Genomic DNA, 23,255 nt, shown 5'->3' with positions numbered 1-23,255 from the left:
ATTGAAATAAAATTTATATTGCATAAGTTGAGACGAACGAAGTAAATAATCACCTATAAGTGGTAAAATTTCAGTAATAGTGGAATCATGTCAAACCTATAAAAGAAACTAATAGCCTGTTTGGCCAAGCTGCAAAAATCAAGTTATTTTGAGAAGTTTTTTTTTCAAAAGTGTTTTTCTCAAAAGTATTTTTGGTGAGGAGCAGTTTGTGTTTGGCTAATTAGTTTGAAAAGTTCTTCTGAGCAGCAATTAGTGTTTGACCAAGCTTTAAAAAACTGCTTCTAAGTGTATTTTTCTCAAAAGTACTTCTCAAAAAAGTATTTTTGGAAAGAAGTTATTTTTTTCTGCTTCTCCTCAAAAGCAATTTTTTTCCTTCCCGAAGCTTGGCCAAAAATAAGCTTGGCCAAACAGGCTATAACTCATATACGCTAACACAAAATATTATACTAAGAGCCCGTTTGGACATAAGAAATTTTTTCCTTTTTTCCGAAATCAGCGTTTGTTCATAAAATTTTCAATTGAAAATGCATTTTGGAAATTTTCGAAAATTTGAAAAACTCCAAAAACTTATTTTTCAAAATTTTCACTCAAAAAACTTCAAAAACAACCCAAAATTATATTCATATCCAAACACAACTAAAAATTTCAAATACCATATTCACTTTAAAAAAAAATTTATCCTTTTTTGGAATTTTACAATTCTTATATCCAAACGCCCACTAATAGTATCATGAAATAAGGGAATGATTAACAATCAACGACTCCAGAAAAAACCAGCCAAATGATCATTATTCAGTTGAATTCCTCGCTCCCCATAAACTATGTGTAAAATAAAAATAAAGGTGACTTAGAAAAATAAGAAAAGTCACGAACTAACAATTGAAGGCATCCTCATTTTCCTTAGGAATTTTAACTCTTCTACCCACCATAATTTGCTATTTTTGTCGAAACTTACCTAACCCTGGTTGGAATCTTTATGATTGTCACTTTATTACTCCTCCTAATTAGGTGAAATTTTGATCTAAATTCTCTCCGGTTATAGTGTGATGATATATTCAAATATCAAATGCAGAACGCGCTCTAACACCTTTTTTGGGTCCTGGGAGGGCAGCGTGTACGCAAACCTTACCCCTACCCCAAGGAGTAGAGAGACTGTTTCCGATAGACCCTCGGCTCAAGAAGATAAAAAAGACAATATATCAGTATCATAAACAAAAATCATAAAAATAATAACATCATAAGTACCAGAAAATAGATAAAAAGCAATAACAATAACACATAAGGCTCGGTAGTCGGTACTATGAAAAGTGGAAGAATAGTGTGGACACAACAATAACAACTTGCAGTCTAGGACACAACCCTATCAGACTAGCCTCTCGTTCGGAACGAAGTAGAAAAGTACTCTACTACTTCCTAACCTAGAACCCTAATATTCGACCTCTACACCTTCCTATCAAAGGTCATGTCCACGGAATTCTGAAGTCTCGTCATGTCCTACCTGATCATCTCTCCCGATATTTCTTGGGCATCGTATAGTTAATACGAAAACATTCACATAATAGCCTGTCAAACATTCCTCTGCTTGTTAAACACTTAACAACTCATCACTGTAGCGCACCAAAAAGGAAACAAGCAAAAGGAGCTGGCATGCGATACAACGCTCGTTTACATTTTTGCTAGCACTCTTCTATTTGTTAGAGAATTATATATACCATTTGTCAGAACTGAACTACATAACACTTAACTAGATACCATAACCACCAGATATGTTTCCAGAAACTAATTACTACCCCCAAAGATCACAAACACAAACTAATCAACAGGTTTGTCACGTTCTCCTTCAAAGGCCCACTTATTTTCCTCATAAACCTTTGCCTCTTCCTCTTCGGTGTAATCATTTGTGACATTAAATATCTTCCTAACAACCTTCACCGACTTGTTCTTAATTCTATCAGCAATCGTCTCACATAAAAACTCAAATAAGCCCTTAATGTTAAGGTAATTAGCAGCAAATAGAACTTCAAACAGGTATTTGAAGCTAGTGTTCACGAATTCCTTGTCGAAATTTTTGATATCTTTTTCATTCAGATCCTTCTTCTCAAAGTTTTTGATATCTTCTTCATTCAGATTCATCTTGTCATCACTGTGCTTCTTCATGTACTCGATAATTTTGGTTAGGGTTCAGGTATTGACATTTAGGAGTGGGATTATGCTGTAACCATCTTCCACCATGTTTTTGATGGTTACGGATTGAACAGCGATAGATTCTTTCATCTCAAATTCATCACCGCCGGATGATTTCAAGATCAGAATATTCTGCTCAGTAGTTGTTGCTGATGACGATGCCACGGAGGAATTGAGAGGAAGAGAAACCCTTGAAAAAAAAGTAAAGAAAACGCAAAGGCAGCATACTTAAAAGCTTGTATAGATTAAGACCAATAGAAGTCAATGATCAAAAAACTTAAGAGATAGATCTATTCAAATGACAATTGCGTGCTCAACATCTTTAAAAGAGTTGCTTAACAACATTTCAAATAATCTAAATAAGTTCACATCTGGCAACTCTCACTCATTCATAACAGGCTTGTTATCACTTGCTTTTGGCCTCTGTTCCTTGGGCCTCTGCTCTTCAGTTTTCCTAGACAATTAGACAAAGTATTAGAGGCGCTGCCGTTATATCAAGATCAACATGCAGTTAGCATTAAAATGTGCAGACACATCAGAGTATTCACCATGGAGAGACCAGAGTGAACATGACGAAAAGACATAAGGAAATAACTACAAGAGCCTAAAAGATGAAGGTTTTATAAATTATAACCTGATATCATCAAATTTTAACCCTATAATTTGATGGAAGTTTACAGGGAATATATATATATATATATATATATATATATATATATATATATATATATATATATATATATATATATAATACAAAATTGCAAACAAGTGAAATGGCCTTGACTATGACGACGTGCCAAGGAAGGGATCTCCCCTAGTTTGGGGTGAGGGACGGAACCACACCAAGTTGACATAAAAACTACACTAAATAAAGATAGGAGATGGAGCACCAAACAAAGAGCCACTTATGAAAGACCTCGACAATTCTCTTGTTGCACTTAAAACTCATTAACGAGCTCAACAAGCAATCTTCAGGATTCCCTAATGGTTTTGATAATTGGAGATCTCCACAAGAAGCAGCTTGACTAACAAGAACAATAGGAAAGAAAAAAAAACATTAAGGAAATTTCATAATAATTCTTTTGTTGCACGTAAAGCCCATTAACAAGCACTATAAACCATCTGAGACACTTCATCTGAATGTTTTAATAATTGAAGAGCTGACTTGCCACAAGCAGCAGCTTGAGTAACGAGAACATTCAGAAAAGAAAAGACCATTCTTTTTATCCCTAAAGAAAAGAAAATACCATTTACAAAAGCTTCTATATTCTTTCACTGCACTAAAAACCCATTAGAAGCACTATATGCCATCTTAGACACTATCTGATATTTTAATAATTGAGGAACTGAGTTGCCACAAGCAGCAGCTCGCCTAACGATAATATTTACAGATCAACATTAGATCCAAAATCATGTTAAAACCAATCATGAGATGCTTTGTGCTCAAATAAATGACATTTAGTAAGAAAATCTCTCATCATCTTGATTGGGATTGCTTCAGCTTCTTAAGAACATTAATACCAACTGAATAGGCCACCAAATAAGCCACAATCAAACATGTTTTCTCATTGCTTTATTTCTGAAGCTGAATCAAAATTTCAGTCTTACAAACACTTAGCAGTTACAAGGAAGTATATTGACAAAGCATGAAAATAATAGTCAGGGCATCATATAGTTGTGAATATGAAAGAACATTCACACAATTTCCTGTCAAACATATTTTCTACTGGTCAAACACTTAATAACTCATCACTGTCATGCAATAAAGCAGAGCGAACAGAGATGTATCCAGTTAGACATCATGAGATTCTTCGACATCAGGTACATGAAATTCTGTAGGAATATCCCTCATCATTTCGGCTGAGAATGCTTCAGCTTCTTAACACCAACTAAGGTAGGCCGTAAAACAAGCCATAATCAAATATGTTTCTCCACTGAATATTTGTGAAAACGAAAAAAATGTTGACTGCATCATATTGTTGTGAATACGAAAACATTCACAAAATTGCCTAGCTAGCACATTTTCTACTGGTTAAACACTTGAAACAACTCATCACTGCCATACAGCAGAGCTGAGCTAATTGAGATATTTATATATAAAATTTATGCAAAGTTTGCCCATAGCACACCATAAAAGGAAACAAGCAAAAGGAACTGGCATGAAATATAACGCTCGCTAGTTTGGACAAGAAGTCTTCCATTTTAGAGAAAATGCGAATAAAAAGCATAAAACATTGATGAATTTAAGGTTAACGAGAAAATTAAAATGTACCTTTTGTCGGAGGCGCCTCCTTTCTGGCTGAGGAAGGAGCGGAAAAGCGGAGAATTAACGTCGTAAATCATCGTCGTTGGTCAGAGGCAAATGATGGAGTACACAAAACCCTAATCTCCTGTTTGCTCAAGCTCAGCTCCTCTAAAACCTTCTCTAGAGATAATCGGTCATTTGGGTTTGTTCAGTTTTACATTGAGGGGATAAGTGGTAATGGGCCTACAGTTTGAGACCATATGGGCCAAGTTAATTGAGAACGGGGTATTATCACTTGGGATTTTTCTTATTACCCTAAATGTGCATAGTTTGTTAATTACTCGTCCAGTCCATACTTTAACTACAATTTATATACCATTCGACTATTAGGCATTAAAAGGGCAGAATATTCCCTAAAACACGCTAAAATTAAGGAGAGAATCTTTGTGTTAATTGATTATACATTAAATTCAATTTTTAAAAAGGGAAAGGAGATTTCTCATCTGTGTATTTTTCTCCAGAACTACAATTCAAATTCTCGAGAAAAAAAAGAACGAACAATTCAAATTTTCGAGTTTCAACAACTCAAAGTTGAAAAAATCTGTTCTTCCATATATTTTCCACCATTGATAGCCATTAAAAAGCTTGAAAGCTTTGAATTCAAATTTGGGTTTTCAAAAATCATTATTTGTTTGGATTGGGTGTTATTGTAAATAATTCGGAATAAGTTTAGGAGTTTATATCTCAATTTTGAGGAGTTTTGGTGAAGATTAGACTTGGTTTTGACTGAATTTCAGATTGAAACTCGAAGAAGAAGAAGAAGAAGAAGAAGAAGAAGAAGACATATTTCCAGAAATTGTAGATAAATTGTAGATTGGGAAGACTAAAACTTCTACAAATCTTCTACAATTATGTCGAAAAAGTCAATTATGCTACAATTGAAATGAGAATTGGGATATTAAAATTCAATGTATCCAGTTTGTAGATATCTTGTAGATAAATTGTAGATTATTTGTATTATGTTTGTAGATGCATTGTTTTCTGTTTTCACAAATCCAAAACGACTAAAGCTTCTACAAAATCTTCTGCAAAAAACAGTCTACAATTTTTCTAATTTTTCTACAATTTATCTACAATTTCTACAAAATTACTACATTTATACTACAATTAAACTACAAACTTATGTGAAAAAAAAATATTGACAACAAAATTTGCTCTTCATCTACAAAAATCGTCACCATTTATTGGATTGGTACATTGAACTTTTCCGACTCCGGTAACTTTTCTGGCAATCGGACGACTACCTACAAGTCTACCACAAGCAACACACCTTCTGAAATCTCCAATAGCGATGGTAAAAAGGAGCAGCGACGGTGGTGCTGACCATGTACTCTTCGATATTTTTTTCCGGTAATTGAAGAACCACCCACAAGTGTACTGTGTACAGCTATCAAATCAACACAGCTTCCGTCAACTTATGCTGGCAAAATAGCTTCATTTAGCTACTACAATTTTAGCAATTATTACATGAATTACTAGCTAAAATGAGATTCATCACCTAACCAACAACTTATTTAGTATACTTTTTATGTTTATAAAAATGGATTAAAAAGCAAAACAGAGTAGAATAAGAAAGAAACGAGAAATAGAAACGGAGAAGAGAAAGAAATGGGAGGGGGAAAACGGGCTGGTCAGATCTTAGTAATTAAGGGGAGAGAGAAACGTGGGATATATGGACACCTTTAATTAAGGAGTAAGAAACTGCCAATTAATTATACCTCTAAATTAATTATGGTATATAAATGGTAATTTGGTATGCTGAAATGTAATAAACACAAACCTTAAACATTGAGGGTACTAAGGTTTCATATATGGTATAGGAAGGTAAAAATCCCTAATCACTTTTAGCATGTGCCAGAAACTATTTATATTCGGTAGCCGAAAAAGTATATAAAATTTGTATAACTTTTGTATGTAACATACAGAATATAATGTATATACAAAAAATATATATTTTTTCGGCTATTATTTTAGGAGCGGCAGTGTCATTTTCCTATTGAGAAATATTGAACAAAAGCCCCGATATTTATTTGTTGATTTCTTCTTAGTTTTCACCAATTAATTAGTACTAATATAACTAGTATAATATAGAATTATTTTTCTTTGCTTGTAGTTGCCATATGCCAGGTCAATTGCAGGAAACTTTGCACCCATCTACTTTCAATAATTATTATATTTTGGCTAATATTCGTTATTTGAAGATCAGTGGTCCAATGTATTTGGAGTACACTGTTCTCCATCGAAAGATTCTCTATAGAAAGAAATTGGCGTAGTGTGAAATGTGAATTGAAGCGATTTTTCGAATCAAAATCAATTATAGCCAATACTGCCCTTCTTTATATACTATCATTAGCAGAGTGAAACAAGATAACAATTACTGTCTCAATCTCTAATGACCGTGTTACTACATTTGCAGAGTGAAACAAGAATAAAAAACATGTATTTTACAACGACTTGCGTTGAAAAGAAGGAACTTGTACAAGTCTACGCAAATATAGCTCAAGTTAATAATTATAAGTAATAGATATATCCTTCAATTGTTTCGGTATTGATTTGAATAAACATACAACAAATAGAATATACCCAGTGAAATCCCATAAGTGGGATCTGGAAAGGTAGTATGTACGCAGACCTTACCACTACCTCGTGGAGGTAGAGAAGCTGTTTTCGGAGGCCCTCGGCTCAATGAAAAATGAAAAGAAACACAGGAACAACAGCGAGTTTTGAATAAGCATAGAAAGTGAAAAATGCTTACGGGGCAAAAGTTATTGAGATATTTTGGAGATAATTTCATCTTGTAAAGTAGAACACAACCACAAAATGGGCTGGAAAAGGTAAATATTTGAGACCTAAAGGAAGTACATATCATTAACGTTTGAGCACTCGAGCGTGTGACTAACCGTTCCATAAAGCTGGAATGGACAATGGAAGACCAGAGTTCAAATCCCAATAGAGGCAAAAGATGCTAGATGGAAAGTGTTTCAGGCCACATGTTTCACACTATTGACTTGAAGCTCAATTACAACTTCACGGCTAAAAATTGTTACTAGTTCTCAAGAAATCAGTGAGACAAGAGAAACAAACTCCAAAGTCACCCGTCCCTTGGACCGCGTATTGATGACAAAATGCTCTGGATATTTCCTTAACAGCATCAACAATCCATACCATGGCTTCGTTTTGGCTTCTGGGCTGGGATAGTCCTCTGATGTCAGATATCTCCTCACACGACTATGGTGCCACGTATTGCCATAGTGTTCAACCAACTGTAAATACAGCAGCTGGCTATCAGCAAAAAGTCCAATTCTCAAACAAAGACAGATAAATTCTACTGCCTACGACTCAGAAACGGGGAAGGAATTATCCAAATACTACAATGAGAAATTAAGCAGTAATAGTATCTCATACACTAAAGTTAAGATAAAAGAGTATCGTTTTGGATCCATTTTAGATGAGACAAGACTGTCAATATTAGATTTGCGCTTGAGAACCGTCACTTCACATGACATGAAGATATGTTCTTCCAGACCCACCCGAGGCCCTTCATAATGAAACAGCATAAAACAAGAATGAAAGCATATAACCACAGTCCACAAATTTCTTCTTTTTTTAATTGATAGCTGAAAAAGATCTATTGTTTAAACTGGTCTGCAGTGTGCGCGCGACACAGGAAAAAAAAAAGCGGGTACAGAATCAGCAGTTTACTTGACACAAGAGCTATGTATAAGATCTGTTCTTCAGGTATTCAGAAGAACTAATTAAAGAAAACTGAAACCTCACTCAAGGGTACCTAAAAGATGACAAATTTCTGAAATAGAATCATATACGAATCTCTATTTTCTATTGGATAGATTAATGTCAGATTAACTCCTACCGTTAAGGTCATTGATATTCCGGAGAGAGGTGATCAGGGAGCAGCAGAGAGAAAACAGAAAAGATAATGAAAGAAATAGAAAATCAACAGAGAGATAATGAAAGAGATAGCCACTTAAATTTCAAGTGGATGATAAGAAAATCAACAGAAAAGATAATGAAAGAAGTAGCCACGTGAATATCAAGAGGATGAAGAGAAAAAGTCAACCAGGGCGTATCTACCCCTTCTCGTCCTCTGAATAAACACAAAAAACCAGTCCACCCTTCCAAAACCAAAAAAAGAAAGGAAAATATGGAGTGGGACGAAAGGGAAAGGAGTACATATGACAGAAGTAGGAAAGCATCCAGCTTATTTCAATCAAACTTGAAGCTGGAGAATTTCATAGCCTTACCAGGCAGGAGAAGCTCTTTTCTAAAAAAATTCACCACGAAAAGGCATTGGTGTTAGGAAATATCAAGAAATGACAGATTTAAGCCTTGTCAAGTCACAAAAGATTGATCCGAAAGTGTGATAAATATCCACTATTGTCAGATGAAAATTAAGGTGAACTGTATAAATTTACAAACCTGAGGTAACTTCATGGCAAGACAAAATACCTAACACCTAACCAGTACTCTCTATGCCCAAAATATTAAGACAAGGAAGATGTACTCATACTGCTATTCTAGCATTCGGGAAAAACAACAGAGAATGTAAAATGGAAGTTCCACCTTATGCACCGAAATTGTATTCAGGGGCAAAAGAAGCTCACAAAGGAGGAGAGTGGGCAGTCCTGCTTTCACATTACTTCATTGACCTAAATTTAACTTCATGTTCTGATAATTCAGGGCGGAAAAAAATGAGGGACAAATAAAGCAGCAAAAAATTTTCCCTCTTTCGTTTGTTTACATAGACATACAGTTTAGTCTTTGCTTGACAAATAAAATTTTGGTCTCTGTATAATATGATAAATAGCTTCAAAAGTTACCTCAGCATGAAGCTTCTCCATTGGCATCCATTCTCCTGGACCACAGAGATCAGAAAGCACATTAGCTACAGATGACACGACATCCTTTTCTTCTAACTGCATGAGCTGCTGATTGTCAGCATCTCTGTCAACACGCAATCTTCCATCTGTCTTCTTATCTGCAACATGTTTCAGCCAAACAACTTCCATACTTCAGATTTTTCCAACAGATTTTGAGTATATATGCTTGACAATTATAGTTTGTAAATCATTTAAGGAAGACTAATCCGGTACTGGAATAGAAATGTACAGGATACAAAGGGGAGAAAAATGAAATTTTGTACCCATATCATGTCCTAAATATATGTACAATGATTCTTAAATATCACAAAAAGTTTTTTAAGACTTCCGCCGTTCTTCCTAATGACATCATTAGAACATACAAGTCAGAACCATGTTTAAGAATTTACTAATCTGCCGCGGATATCATTCGCACTGCATATGTAGGGTTCAAGCAATGCTTTAAACACCTCAAAATGGAAAATAACTGTCAGTCAAACGACTATGCCTCAGTCCCAAGTTAAAACAGCCAATGTTGCAAGACAGCTTATATGTCTGGGACAATCAAAACAGCCATTGAGTCCAACACAATAACACTAAACGAAAACCAATCACCAGAGGGGTTACTGGAAAGAGAAGGCAAAAGAAAAAAATGAATTACTGTTACATGATCCGCGACGAAGTTTCTATCCCTGAAGCTTGAAGATTGTAAGAGAGAGGATTTCCAAATTCCAGGTGGATTATGCATCAAATATTCTACGCATGTAGGCATTAGAGGTGACTGAGGTGCTTCCGTCTTAGCAAGCCACTTTTATGCTTTGGTTAATTTCAAGGAACGAGTTTACGGAAAGGTCGAACAAATGACTTGTACGTTTCACAGGGAAGCAGTTTTTGAATACTAATTTAAGCACAAAACCTGTCCAAAGCCATGCTGAATCGTTTTGTGCCTCTCGAAGCGCTGTAAAAAGAGTCTACAACAGAATCTTAATCTGTACACACTTTGAGCATTTGTCAGCAGGAGCTAAAGCCATGGAACTAAACCATTGCTGTTTACGGAGCGAATTCTGGTCAAACTGGTTTAAAAGAAAATAAAATATAATCTTCTACACTTGCAGTCATTGACAAAAGAGTAATTCAACAGAGCAAAAGCATCTCTGTACACAAAGTTGTTCAGGGAAACACCTGTATTCCACGGTGGAAATGTCAATAACTCCTTACACTAAACAAAAGATGACCTTTTTACAACTTAGTACTTCACGAGCACAATAGAACCTTCATAATCCTCAATTATCATTCCCACAAACAGAAGTTAAATATATTTCAATTCAATGTAGTTCAATCGAATACCAAAATCTCAATACACTAACAAAAAGATGACTTTTTTAGTGTTAAGCAATTTACAAGCATAACAGATACTTCACAATTCTCAATTATCATCCCACAAACAGAAGTTAACATAGAATTCAATTTAATGGAGCTGAATTAAAATACAAAAATCCAAATGCAAAGTACCATGGTACAAGTGCAATTTTAAACAGAAAAAGAACTAATGCCCTCTAACATGTGCTAGGAAGAAAATAATGATTAACCAAGATTAAATACCATAAAACAAATCTCTGTCTGTTATAATGAAATGCCGTCACAGAGAGGTCTTACTATCTATACCATAAAACAGATAAAACTTACTGACCTAATTGCCCAGAAATTGAAGCTTTTCCACTGGAACCACAAGAACCATATCCATAACCACCACCACCCTCAGCCCCATCACACCTCCTCATCTTTTTACCTCCAGTACCATCATCATCATCGTCATCATCATCATATTCCTCCTCATCATAATACTCCCTCTCCCTCCCTCTAAACAATCCCCCCTTTTTCCCTATCCCACCATAATGGGCCGCCACTGGATAATTCACATTTTGTTTAGGCCCAATAGGCGGCCCACCACCAAGGATACTGCGTACAGGAAGGAGGAAATAAAACTCTTTATCTCCGATCTGAAGTAAGTCCTGTGAATCTAATTTGATCGGCGGGTTACCGGGTAAGTGAAGTACACCTTCGACGAAGCACCCGTTTTTGCCTAATACTTCGAGGTTAAAACGGCGTCGTTGGAAGTCGTAAAAAATGCGCGCGTGGTGACGGGAGATATTCATCCCGCCGCCGAGTGATGATAAGTCGACGTCGACCGTTGATTTTTTGGAGTTCCGACCGAGGATTATGGAGTACGTTTGCATGTAATACTCGAAATCTTCGCCTTGTAGCTTCGCGAATCCTGCTTCTACGTCGCTACCGCTGCTGCTTCCCATATTATCGGAGTTCCCTTTCTCCGGCGAGATTGAGAAAGTGACTGTAAAAGGTGTTTGGCTATGCCTATTAGTAGGGATTTTCTTATGCCGGAATTTTTTTTTTTATACAAACCAAAAACAACCTGAAAAGGTAATTAGCAAATATTTTTGGTTATGTGGAAAAAACAAACTAAGAAAAAATATTTATTGGAAAGTAGTTAATTTTGTGTTTGAACTACTATCAAACAAGTATATATGGTTTATAAAAAAATGGAATTCAAATCAACTAATTGTTATGAATAGTTTGTACATTGGATACTACTTTGGATACTACATTAGATGTTACATTGGATTGGATGTTCATGTTGCGAATAACTTAAATATTAAATTTCCTACTTTATGTCCATCATCTTTACTTTTTATGCCTATAAAATGCCATGTAATTGCAATGGAAAAATACACCAAAGTGAAAGAAGAAAACATTTCTCCCTTCTTTCTATCTCTTCTTATTTACATTTTACTGCATTACTTTTATTTTATTACACGTTATCACCACGAAGTTCTAATTTTATTCTTAACTCCAGCTAAGTTGAGCCATATTTTATTAAGTGATTAAATAACTATTTCCTTCCGTGCTCAACTCTTAGAGGACCTCAAAGTCATCAAACTAGTTATGCACTAATGTCATGGACTCCCTGGATCAAAACATATCTTTAAGGCATTTTGAAGAACTATGAGAAATGAATTGACAAACAATAATTTTTTAATTACTTTATATTTATTGGAACATATAAATAATGTTAGTCACGTTCAATTCTACTAACACATATATATCAATAATATAAAGTGAAATGAAACAAGTATGTAATTTCTACTTTATGGCAAGAATAAAATGAAATAGTAGATTGTTAACATGATATAGCTCTATTTTCATTTCTTTTACCTTAATCGTTTTGTTTTCATTAATTGTTTATTATTATAATTATTTCTCTAACTTATTCATCTTTTATGATAGTTTTCACTATGTCAAATTTATCAAAACTTGAATTTGTGGCACTTGACATCACCGGAAGGAACTATTTATCATGGGTTCTTGATGCTGAAATTCACCTTGACGCTAAAGGTCTTGGAAATACTATTATACAAGGAAATGAAGCATCAAATCAGGATAAAGCGAAGGCCATGATTTTCCTTCGTCATCATCTACATGAAGGGTTAAAAACTGAATATTTAACCGTAAAAGATCCACTTGAATTATGGATTAATTTGAAGGATCGATATGACCACCTAAAACTTACGGTATTACCGAAAGCTCGGTATGAGTGGATACATTTAAGGTTGCAAGACTTTAAAACCGTAAGTGAGTATAATTCTGCTATCTTTAAAGTAAGTTCTCTATTAAAATTATGTGGAGACACTATCACAGATGAGGACTTATTGGAAAAAACATTTTCTACTTTTCACGCTTCAAATGTGGTGCTACAACAACAATACCGTGAAAAAGGTTTTAAGAAATATTCTGAGTTAATCACATGCCTACTTGTGGCTGAGCAGAATAATACTCTATTAATGAAAAATCATGAAGCTCGTCCCACCGGGTCAGCTCCATTTCCGGAAGTGAATATTGTAGCAACATATGATAAGTTTGAAAGAAAACAAAATAATTATCATGGTCGTGGACATGGTCGTAAACGTGGACGTGGCAGGGGGCGAAACAATTATCGTCATTATGGTGGAGATAAATTGGAGAACAATAAGGGTTCTCAAATTAATCATTCAAAAGGTAAAGCTAGTATGTGTCACCGATGTGGTATGAGAGATCATTGGGCACGTATTTGTCGTACGCTAGAACATTTTGTCAAACTTTATCAAGCCTCCCTCAAGAAAAAAGAAAATAATGTGGAGGCACACTTGACCTTTCAAAATAATGATGATGAAGCAGGTCCCTCAAATAAATATGATTCTAAGGCACATCTTGCATATAAAGATGATGATTTTGAAGGCCTAACAAATATTACTCATTTAGAAGTTGGAGACTTCTTTGAGGATATTGACTGAAGAACTAATCATCTTACTGGGGAATGAAGCTATAAAAGTTGTTATTTTTATGTTTGCAACTAGTTTATTTTTCTTGAGTGTATTTTCCTAATGCATCATGTGTTGCTAGTTTCTACATTCCTAATGTATTTCTTAATGTTTTTTTCCGCTTGTCTTTCATATTTCTTATGATGTATTATTTGTGTTTTTTTATGAAGAATATGAAAATTCCTCAGTCTTCAGTTGGACTCAAGATTAATAAAGATGATATATGTCTTCTGGATAGTGCTACAACACACACTATTTTAAAAGATAAGAGATATTTCTCTTATTTGGTAATGAAAGAAGCGAATGTTAATACAATATCCGGTAGTACAAGATTAATTGAAGGTTCTGGAAGAGCCAATTTATTACTACCAGGAGGAACAAATTTGGCTATTGATGAAGCACTATATTGTAGTAAATCTCAAAGAAACTTATTAAGTTTCAAAGATATTCGCCAAAATGGCTATCATATTGAGACTACAAATGATGAAAAGATTGAATATCTTTATATTACTACAATAATATCCGGTAAGAAATATGTGCTTGAAATGTTATCTGCTCTTTCCTCCGGCTTATACTACACAAGTATTAGCAGGATTGAAACACATGCCATAGTAAACGAGAAGTTTACTAATCAAGATAATTTTATTATTTGGCATGACCGGTTAGGTCATCCTGGTTCTAATATGATGCGTAAAATAATTGAGAATTCACATGGACATGCAATGAAGAATCAGAAGATTCTTCAATTTAAGCAATTCTCTTGTGTTGCATGTTCTCAAGGAAAATTAATTATTAGACCATCAACTATTAAAGTTAGGATGGAATCCCCTGCATTTCTGGAACGTATTGTCACACCTCCTTTTTCCGCACCCGCGTGGGGACAAGGGAGTTTTTTTCAAATTAAAGGACAATCGAAACGAGATTTGTTTATTTATTTCAGAGTCTTCCGCACCCACGTGGGTACAATGGAGTTTTTCCAATTAAAGGACAATCGAAACGGGATTGGTTTATTTATTTCAGAGTCGCCACTTGGGAGATTTAGGGTGTACCAAGTCACCAATTTTAATCCCGAATCGAGGAAAAGAATGACTCCATATTACAGTCTGTGCACCAGAAATCCGGATAAGGAATTTTGTTAACCCGGGAGAAGGTGTTAGGCATTCCCGAGTTCCGTGGTTCTAGCACGGTCGCTCAACTGTTATATTCGGCTTGATTATCTGATTTTATACAAATATGAACTTATGTGCAAATTTTATCTTTTAACCGCTTTATTATTATTGTTTTTAAAAGAAATATGAACATCGCTTAAAACACGTCTTTGGACTGCGTTACATGAAATGCACCCACAATCCGGAACACGTTTTATTTGATGTTTTGGGATTTGGATTCGGGTCACATGAAATGCACACCCAGGCTTAAGAAAGTAAAATATTAAACACGCGCCTAAGGCAACTAATGTATTGTTATTTTGGGGAAAGCCGTAAAATTCGCTAAACGGCCTGTCCCGAATTCTAAGTGTTTTAATATATACATTTAGAGGGCCCCGCAGCTTGTGCATTTTGTTTGTCGAGGCTCGTCTCGTTCATCATTTTAAAAGAGAATTTGCAACGTCATGGAAGTGCATCTCAGACCACGTCACAATCAATGTACCCGTGATTAGAGACACATTTCGATTTCGTTGAGATTTGGATTTGGGTCACATAAATGTGCACCCGAGTTTAAGGAGATAACATTATTAAATACGCGCCTAAAGTGTCTAGCGTATCATTATTTTTGGGAAGGCCGTGGAATTTTACTAAACGGTCCATCTCGAAGTCTAAGCCATTTTAAAACAAATATTTACTGAGGGCCCCGCGATTTTTTTGTATTTTTGGCGAGGCTCATCTCATTTTTACTTTAAAAGATAAACCTACAGCAACTACATTTTTCTATTAAGTTTGTCTCTAAAAAAAACAAAAAGAAAATACCTCGATTAATTACATGCTGAAAAGGCGTAACTTATTAGTTATTGGTTTACGGCTGACACAAACGAGAAATTGCAGCAGAGTTTGTACAAAGAGGGATTGCTTTCGTTCTATATTCTATTATTCAAGAAAACTGAAACATGAGATTGACGCACAATAATATCGAAGCAGATTATTTTTAGGCGAAGAAATTAGACGTATTCGACCTTATTCATTGACGGGCATACGTATGAGGTTCAGTTAATTATTCCTTACATGCTTGACACTTAAAAACGAAACAACTGAAACTGACCCTATCTAACTTAAGTGGTGTCACACCTCCTTTTTCCGCGCCCGAGGGGCGCAGAGGGAGTTTTTTCCAATTAAAGGACAATCGAAACGGGATTGGTTTAATTATTTCAGAGTCGCCACTTGGGAGATTTAGGGTGTCCCAAGTCACCAATTTTAATCCCGAATCGAGGAAAAGAATGACTCTATATTACAGTCTGCGTACCAGAAATCTAGATAAGGAATTCTGTTAACCCGGGAGAAGGTGTTAGGCATTCCCGAGTTCCGTGGTTCTAGCACGGTCGCTCAACTGTTATATTTGGCTTGATTATCTGATTTTATACAAACGTGAACTTATGTGCCAATTTTATCTTTTAACCGCTTTTATCATTCACTGTTATTTTTATAGGACTTGCAACGTCGTGAAAACATGTCTCGAACCACGTTACATCAATGCACCCGTGGTTATTGACATATCTCGACTCGGTTGAGATTTGGATTTGGGTCACATAAATGTGCACCCGAATTAAGAAAAATAAATTATTAAGACGCGCCTAAAGCGACTAGCGTATTTATTTTGGGTAAGACCGTGGAATTTTACTAAACGGTCCATCCCGAAGTCCAAATAATTTTTAAAGCAAATATTTACTGAGGGCCCCGCGATTTGTATTTTTATTTGGCGAGGCTCATCTCATTCTATTTTTTTTAATGAATTTGCAACGTCATGGACACGCATCTCGAACCACGTCACAATCAATGTACCCGTGATTAGAAACACATTTCGATTCCGTTGGGATTTGGATTTGGGTCACATCAATGTGCACCCGAGTTTACGAAGGTAAGATTTATTAAGGCGCGTCCTAAAGAGTCTAGCGTATTGTTATTTTAGGAGGGTTGTGAGATTTGCTAATCAACCCGTCCTGGAAGCTAAATGCTTTACTAATATACATTTAACAAGGGCCCCGCATCTGCGTTTTGTTTATTTTTTATCGAGGCTCGTCTCGTTGTTATTTTTTAAGGATGTCCTATAGCAACTACGTTTCTTGTCGTGTTTGTCTCTATCTATTGAAAGCGGTAAATAGCCTTAATTGATTATAAAACCGGATTTAAAATGCTTTTACAGAATAATAAAACGTGACTGCACTTATGGACAACTAGTCACAAATTATGGGCCCAAACTAGCTCATGCGAGATGGCCAGACTTGGGCCCTGCCTTTCCGATACAGGCCTAGCTGATTCTTTCGATTTGGGCTCGGCCTTCCTGAGGTTGAGGCCTAGAACTGATTCTTTGTTCTTTATCAATTTATATGTGACAAACTAGCGAAAGGGGAAAGAACTTTAACTCATGTGGATAGTTTTCCTATTTTTGGCCTACATTACAGCATATATGGCAAAGTAAACTAAACCTGAGATGCAAACTAATTTATTGAGAATACTTTTAACTAGCAGCATACGTATACAAACTGATATTCAATTACCATGCATTGACATCTACTAGGCGTGCAAGCTACTTCCAGCATCCAAACCAAAATAAAAATCATTCTACATTACATGATATTTAATGCAACAATCTACGTATAAAAGACATTCTTCAGGTTTTCTCATTTTTGTATTCATCCTCAATTTCCAATTACATCTGACAGTGTATTAGGTGTGTACCTGGTATAGAGAACAAAAGAAGAAAGGAATGATCAGCTGGGCAGTATGCAGTAAATACAGCAGCAGCAGACACACAGCAACAACACAGCAACAAACCAACAACCAAGATTGTTTTCCACAGTCCACGAACAACCAACAATGATTCCCAGAATAAATGAAACCAGCAAGTAGTCGAGTGCCAAACCAATAATTCCAGACGAAGAGTAATGAACACCAGAAGTAAAAGAAGTTCGATGCAGCAAATGACAACAGTTCAGCAACCAACAAACAGCTCAGTCAGTGCAGCTGACAGAACTTGGCCAAGGCAGCTTGACCAATATGAATTCTTATTCAACTTTCAGATGGTGTTTGGTTATAATCTATTTGGAAACTAACTTATGTTTTTCAGCTTTCTTTAAACTCAGTAAACCTTCTTTCAGACTAAAAGTTTCAGCTTTTAGACTAAAAATTCCCACCTTTTGTTTTCTCTTTTTCTGAAGACTAAAAGTCCAGCCCTTTTTCAGTTCTCAAATGGCCTATTTATAAGCCAAAGTGACCAAGTGCAGCTAAGCTGCCCCCATGCTGCAACTTGCAGCGTGCCCCTACCCTGTTAAACCCATGCTTGAGCATCTCTTGATGCCAGCCCCTCTTGTTCCCCACGCCTGGTTTATTCTTTAATCAAGGATTATGGGCTTATTTTAGTATTCCTTTTAAACCCATACTCTTGTGTCTTGTCCCCCCATTGGCATTAGTTTAATCCTAATTTAGTACCCCATTTGTCAGCTCACTTAAACTAATTACTTCTGTTCTTTTTAACACCCCAGAATACCCCTGTCAACCTTGATTATTACTGCCCCTGCCTATTGCAGCATCAGGGCATTTTTTGAACTGATGAAAGTTCGAACTCAAGACTGCCTGGGCTGAACCTTTTCAGTCAGTTTTATAGTGCAAACAAACCATTTCAAACAATGCTGGGGCATACAGTCAGTGACAAAGCTCAATTAGTCATGCGACATTATTAGCGACAGGCATTTTTTGTATTTTTGTTTGATAATGCCTAGATGCAAAACGGACAGACCCATAAATGACTAACAACACATGTCACGGAAAACTCGAAAAATTGTACCGCGAAATCATTTGTCACTATTTTTATTTTCTTTTGGAGCGATTGCTCGTAAAGCAAAAATCACGTGCCTACAGCTGCCCCTCTTTGCCCGAAGACACGAAGGGTTTTCGCGCAAAGATAAAGCGAGCGATTTTTGCCCGTCCGAATACTCCGTGTGAAGCATTTTTTGAAAAAGATTTGACCGAACCTTTGCTTCAGAGGTTTCCTACATATCCTGGGCTGAACAGGAATCAGGTCAATGTAGTTCGGGAAATCTTTGGTAGCTGGGACTACCGTGTGACTGTAGTGTTTGCTGTTGTTGTGCGTTGTTGTATGCTGCTGTAGGATGCTACGGCTCAACCGATCTCCCTATTACATTGCTCTAAAAGGAAAACAAGAAGCTAAGCTAAACTGAGGATCCTGAAATCTCATCCATCTTCAACTTGTTCTTGTTGCCTTGCTTTCTTGTCGGCTAACGCTTTCCTCCGATGCCTTTATCTTGTGACTTTGGGAGATGATGTTGGTCCTTTGCTGACGTTTGAATGCCAGTTTTCATCACTTTGCTTGATCCGCTGGGGATACGGCTTTCTTCTTTAAATCTTCCAATGGTTTCTTCAGTGGTATGTTTCTTCATCAGCATCGTTATACTGGGCATGCTACAACGTTCCCAAACTGCTCTTTTGAGACGCGTTCCTTTTTCCTTTTGAATTGTGCGCTTGCCTCTGCAGTTGTCTACTTCTTGGTGCTGGGATTTCATTGTTTACCGTTTGGGGATCTCTGTTGTATTCCCGCATTATACTGGTGGGCGACCTAGAACTTAAATGTATTCCCGCATTATACTGGTGGGCGACCTAGAACTTAAATGTATTCCCGCATTATACTGGTGGGTGACCTAGAACTTAAATGTATTCCCGCATTATACTGGTGGGCGACCTAGAACTTAAATGTATTCCCGCATTATACTGGTGGGCGACCTAGAACTTAAATGTATTCCCGCATTATACTGGTGGGCGACCTAGAACTTAAAAGTATTCCCGCAATTATACTGGTGGGCGACCTAGAACTTAAAAGTATTCCCGCATTATACTGGTGGGCGACCTAGAACTTAAAAGTATTCCCGCATTATACTGGTGGGCGACCTAGAACTTAAATGTATTCCCGCATTATACTGGTGGGCGACCTAGAACTTAAAAGTATTCTCGCATTATACTGGTGGGCGACCTAGAACTTAAAAGTATTCCCGCATTATACTGGTGGGCGACCTAGAACTTAAATGTATTCCCGCATTATACTGGTGGGCGACCTAGAACTTAAAAGTATTCCCGCATTATACTGGTGGGCGACCTAGAACTTAAATGTATTCCCGCATTATACTGGTGGACGACCTAGAACTTAAATGTATTCCCGCATTATACTGGTGGGCGACCTAGAACTTAAATGTATTCCCGCATTATACTGGTGGGCGACCTAGAACTTAAAAGTATTCCCGCATTATACTGGTGGGCGACCTAGAACTTAAAAGTATTCCCGCATTATACTGGTGGGCGACCTAGAACTTAAAAGTATTCCCGCATTATACTGGTGGGCGACCTAGAACTTAAAAGTATTCCCGCATTATACTGGTGGGCGACCTAGAACTTAAAAGTATTCCCGCATTATACTGGTGGGCGACCTAGAACTTAAAAGTATTCCCGCATTATACTGGTGGGCGACCTAGAACTTAAAAGTATTCCCGCATTATACTGGTGGGCGACCTAGAACTTAAAAGTATTCCCGCATTATACTGGTGGGCGACCTAGAACTTAAAAGTATTCCCGCATTATACTGGTGGGCGACCTAGAACTTAAATGTATTCCCGCATTATACTGGTGGGCGACCTAGAACTTAAAAGTATTCCCGCATTATACTGGTGGGCGACCTAGAACTTAAATGTATTCCCGCATTATACTGGTGGGCGACCTAGAACTTAAAAGTATTCCCGCATTATACTGGTGGGCGACCTAGAACTTAAAAGTATTCCCGTATTATACTGGTGGGCGACCTAGAACTTAAATGTATTCCCGCATTATACTGGTGGGCGACCTAGAACTTAAAAGTATTCCCGCATTATACTGGTGGGCGACCTAGAACTTAAAAGTATTCCCGCATTATACTGGTGGGCGACCTAGAACTTAAAAGTATTCCCGCATTATACTGGTGGGCGACCTAGAACTTAAAAGTATTCCCGCATTATACTGGTGGGCGACCTAGAACTTAAAAGTATTCCCGCATTATACTGGTGGGCGACCTAGAACTTAAAAGTATTCCCGTATTATACTGGTGGGCGACCTAGAACTTAAAAGTATTCCCGCATTATACTGGTGGGCGACCTAGAACTTAAAAGTATTCCCGCATTATACTGGTGGGCGACCTAGAACTTAAAAGTATTCCCGCATTATACTGGTGGGCGACCTAGAACTTAAATGTATTCCCGCATTATACTGGTGGGCGACCTAGAACTTAAAAGTATTCCCGCATTATACTGGTGGGTGACCTAGAACTTAAAAGTATTCCCGTATTATACTGGTGGGCGACCTAGAACTTAAATGTATTCCCGCATTATACTGGTGGGCGACCTAGAACTTAAAAGTATTCCCGCATTATACTGGTGGGCGACCTAGAACTTAAATGTATTCCCGCATTATACTGGTGGGCGACCTAGAACTTAAAAGTATTCCCGCATTATACTGGTGGGCGACCTAGAACTTAAAAGTATTCCCGTATTATACTGGTGGGCGACCTAGAACTTAAATGTATTCCCGCATTATACTGGTGGGCGACCTAGAACTTAAAAGTATTCCCGCATTATACTGGTGGGCGACCTAGAACTTAAAAGTATTCCCGCATTATACTGGTGGGCGACCTAGAACTTAAAAGTATTCCCGCATTATACTGGTGGGCGACCTAGAACTTAAATGTATTCCCGCATTATACTGGTGGGCGACCTAGAACTTAAATGTATTCCCGCATTATACTGGTGGGCGACCTAGAACTTAAATGTATTCCCGCATTATACTGGTGGGCGACCTAGAACTTAAAAGTATTCCCGCATTATACTGGTGGGCGACCTAGAACTTAAAAGTATTCCCGCATTATACTGGTGGGCGACCTAGAACTTAAAAGTATTCCCGCATTATACTGGTGGGCGACCTAGAACTTAAAAGTATTCCCGCATTATACTGGTGGGCGACCTAGAACTTAAAAGTATTCCCGCATTATACTGGTGGGCGACCTAGAACTTAAAAGTATTTTCGCATTATACTGGTGGGCGACCTAGAACTTAAAAGTATTCCCGCATTATACTGGTGGGCGACCTAGAACTTAAAAGTATTCCCGCATTATACTGGTGGGCGACCTAGAACTTAAATGTATTCCCGCATTATACTGGTGGGCGACCTAGAACTTAAAAGTATTCCCGCATTATACTGGTGGGCGACCTAGAACTTAAAAGTATTCCCGTATTATACTGGTGGGCGACCTAGAACTTAAATGTATTCCCGCATTATACTGGTGGGCGACCTAGAACTTAAAAGTATTCCCGCATTATACTGGTGGGCGACCTAGAACTTAAAAGTATTCCCGCATTATACTGGTGGGCGACCTAGAACTTAAAAGTATTCCCGCATTATACTGGTGGGCGACCTAGAACTTAAAAGTATTCCCGCATTATACTGGTGGGCGACCTAGAACTTAAAAGTATTCCCGCATTATACTGGTGGGCGACCTAGAACTTAAAAGTATTCCCGTATTATACTGGTGGGCGACCTAGAACTTAAAAGTATTCCCGCATTATACTGGTGGGCGACCTAGAACTTAAAAGTATTCCCGCATTATACTGGTGGGCGACCTAGAACTTAAAAGTATTCCCGCATTATACTGGTGGGCGACCTAGAACTTAAATGTATTCCCGCATTATACTGGTGGGCGACCTAGAACTTAAAAGTATTCCCGCATTATACTGGTGGGTGACCTAGAACTTAAAAGTATTCCCGTATTATACTGGTGGGCGACCTAGAACTTAAATGTATTCCCGCATTATACTGGTGGGCGACCTAGAACTTAAAAGTATTCCCGCATTATACTGGTGGGCGACCTAGAACTTAAATGTATTCCCGCATTATACTGGTGGGCGACCTAGAACTTAAAAGTATTCCCGTATTATACTGGTGGGCGACCTAGAACTTAAATGTATTCCCGCATTATACTGGTGGGCGACCTAGAACTTAAAAGTATTGAAATTGTTTCCCCGTTCTTCCGAGAAAATTTTCGACAATCGGCAGAAAATTTTCTGCCCCGGTTTTTGGTGACTTCCATGGCGTTGCATCTTGCTGCCCTCATCAATCCTCTGTTCCCCTGCAACAGACAAAAGGATTTGGTCAGTTTTAATCGTGGTGGTAGAGGGTGCCTTTCTGGCGAGCAATTTTTCTCTCTTCCTCTTTTCTTGCTCTTTGTCCCCATAATTGGTTGGCAGGCAAAGTTGTCTGTTGGGGGTCTCTAGCCTGC

General features: G+C 37.2%; 1 protein-coding gene and 1 pseudogene across 1 annotated transcript; both read right to left on the bottom strand.

The window, feature by feature from the left end:
• Positions 1-1,732: 1,732 nt before the first annotated feature.
• LOC104216065 (SKP1-like protein 11) lies at positions 1,733-3,402 on the bottom strand (annotated as a pseudogene).
• A 3,841-nt stretch (positions 3,403-7,243) lies between these two features.
• LOC104216063 (transcriptional activator FHA1) lies at positions 7,244-11,799 on the bottom strand. Its single transcript, XM_009766024.2, has 3 exons — positions 11,057-11,799; positions 9,328-9,485; positions 7,244-7,752 (listed from the first exon to the last, which is right to left on the bottom strand). The coding sequence occupies exons 1-3, from the start codon at positions 11,673-11,675 to the stop codon at positions 7,543-7,545; spliced, it is 987 nt and encodes a 328-aa protein (XP_009764326.1). The 5' UTR covers positions 11,676-11,799; the 3' UTR covers positions 7,244-7,542.
• Positions 11,800-23,255: the final 11,456 nt, after the last annotated feature.

Source organism: Nicotiana sylvestris, chromosome 6, assembly GCF_000393655.2.
Source record: "Nicotiana sylvestris chromosome 6, ASM39365v2, whole genome shotgun sequence".
Lineage (NCBI taxonomy): Eukaryota > Viridiplantae > Streptophyta > Magnoliopsida > Solanales > Solanaceae > Nicotiana > Nicotiana sylvestris.
This window is presented reverse-complemented; position numbering and strand designations above follow the sequence as displayed.

Bases quoted from the DNA above. Each gene is read 5' to 3' on its own strand.
- LOC104216063 (XM_009766024.2), bottom strand. From the start codon at position 11,675: ATGGGAAGCAGCAGCGGTAGCGACGTAGAAGCAGGATTCGCGAAGCTA. The intron at 9,486-11,056 runs GTCAGTAAGTTT...AACATGTTGCAG, and splicing joins TTCAATTTCTGGGCAATTAG to ATAAGAAGACAGATGGAAGA. The intron at 7,753-9,327 runs GTAACTTTTGAA...CTGTATTTACAG, and splicing joins TGGAGAAGCTTCATGCTGAG to TTGGTTGAACACTATGGCAA.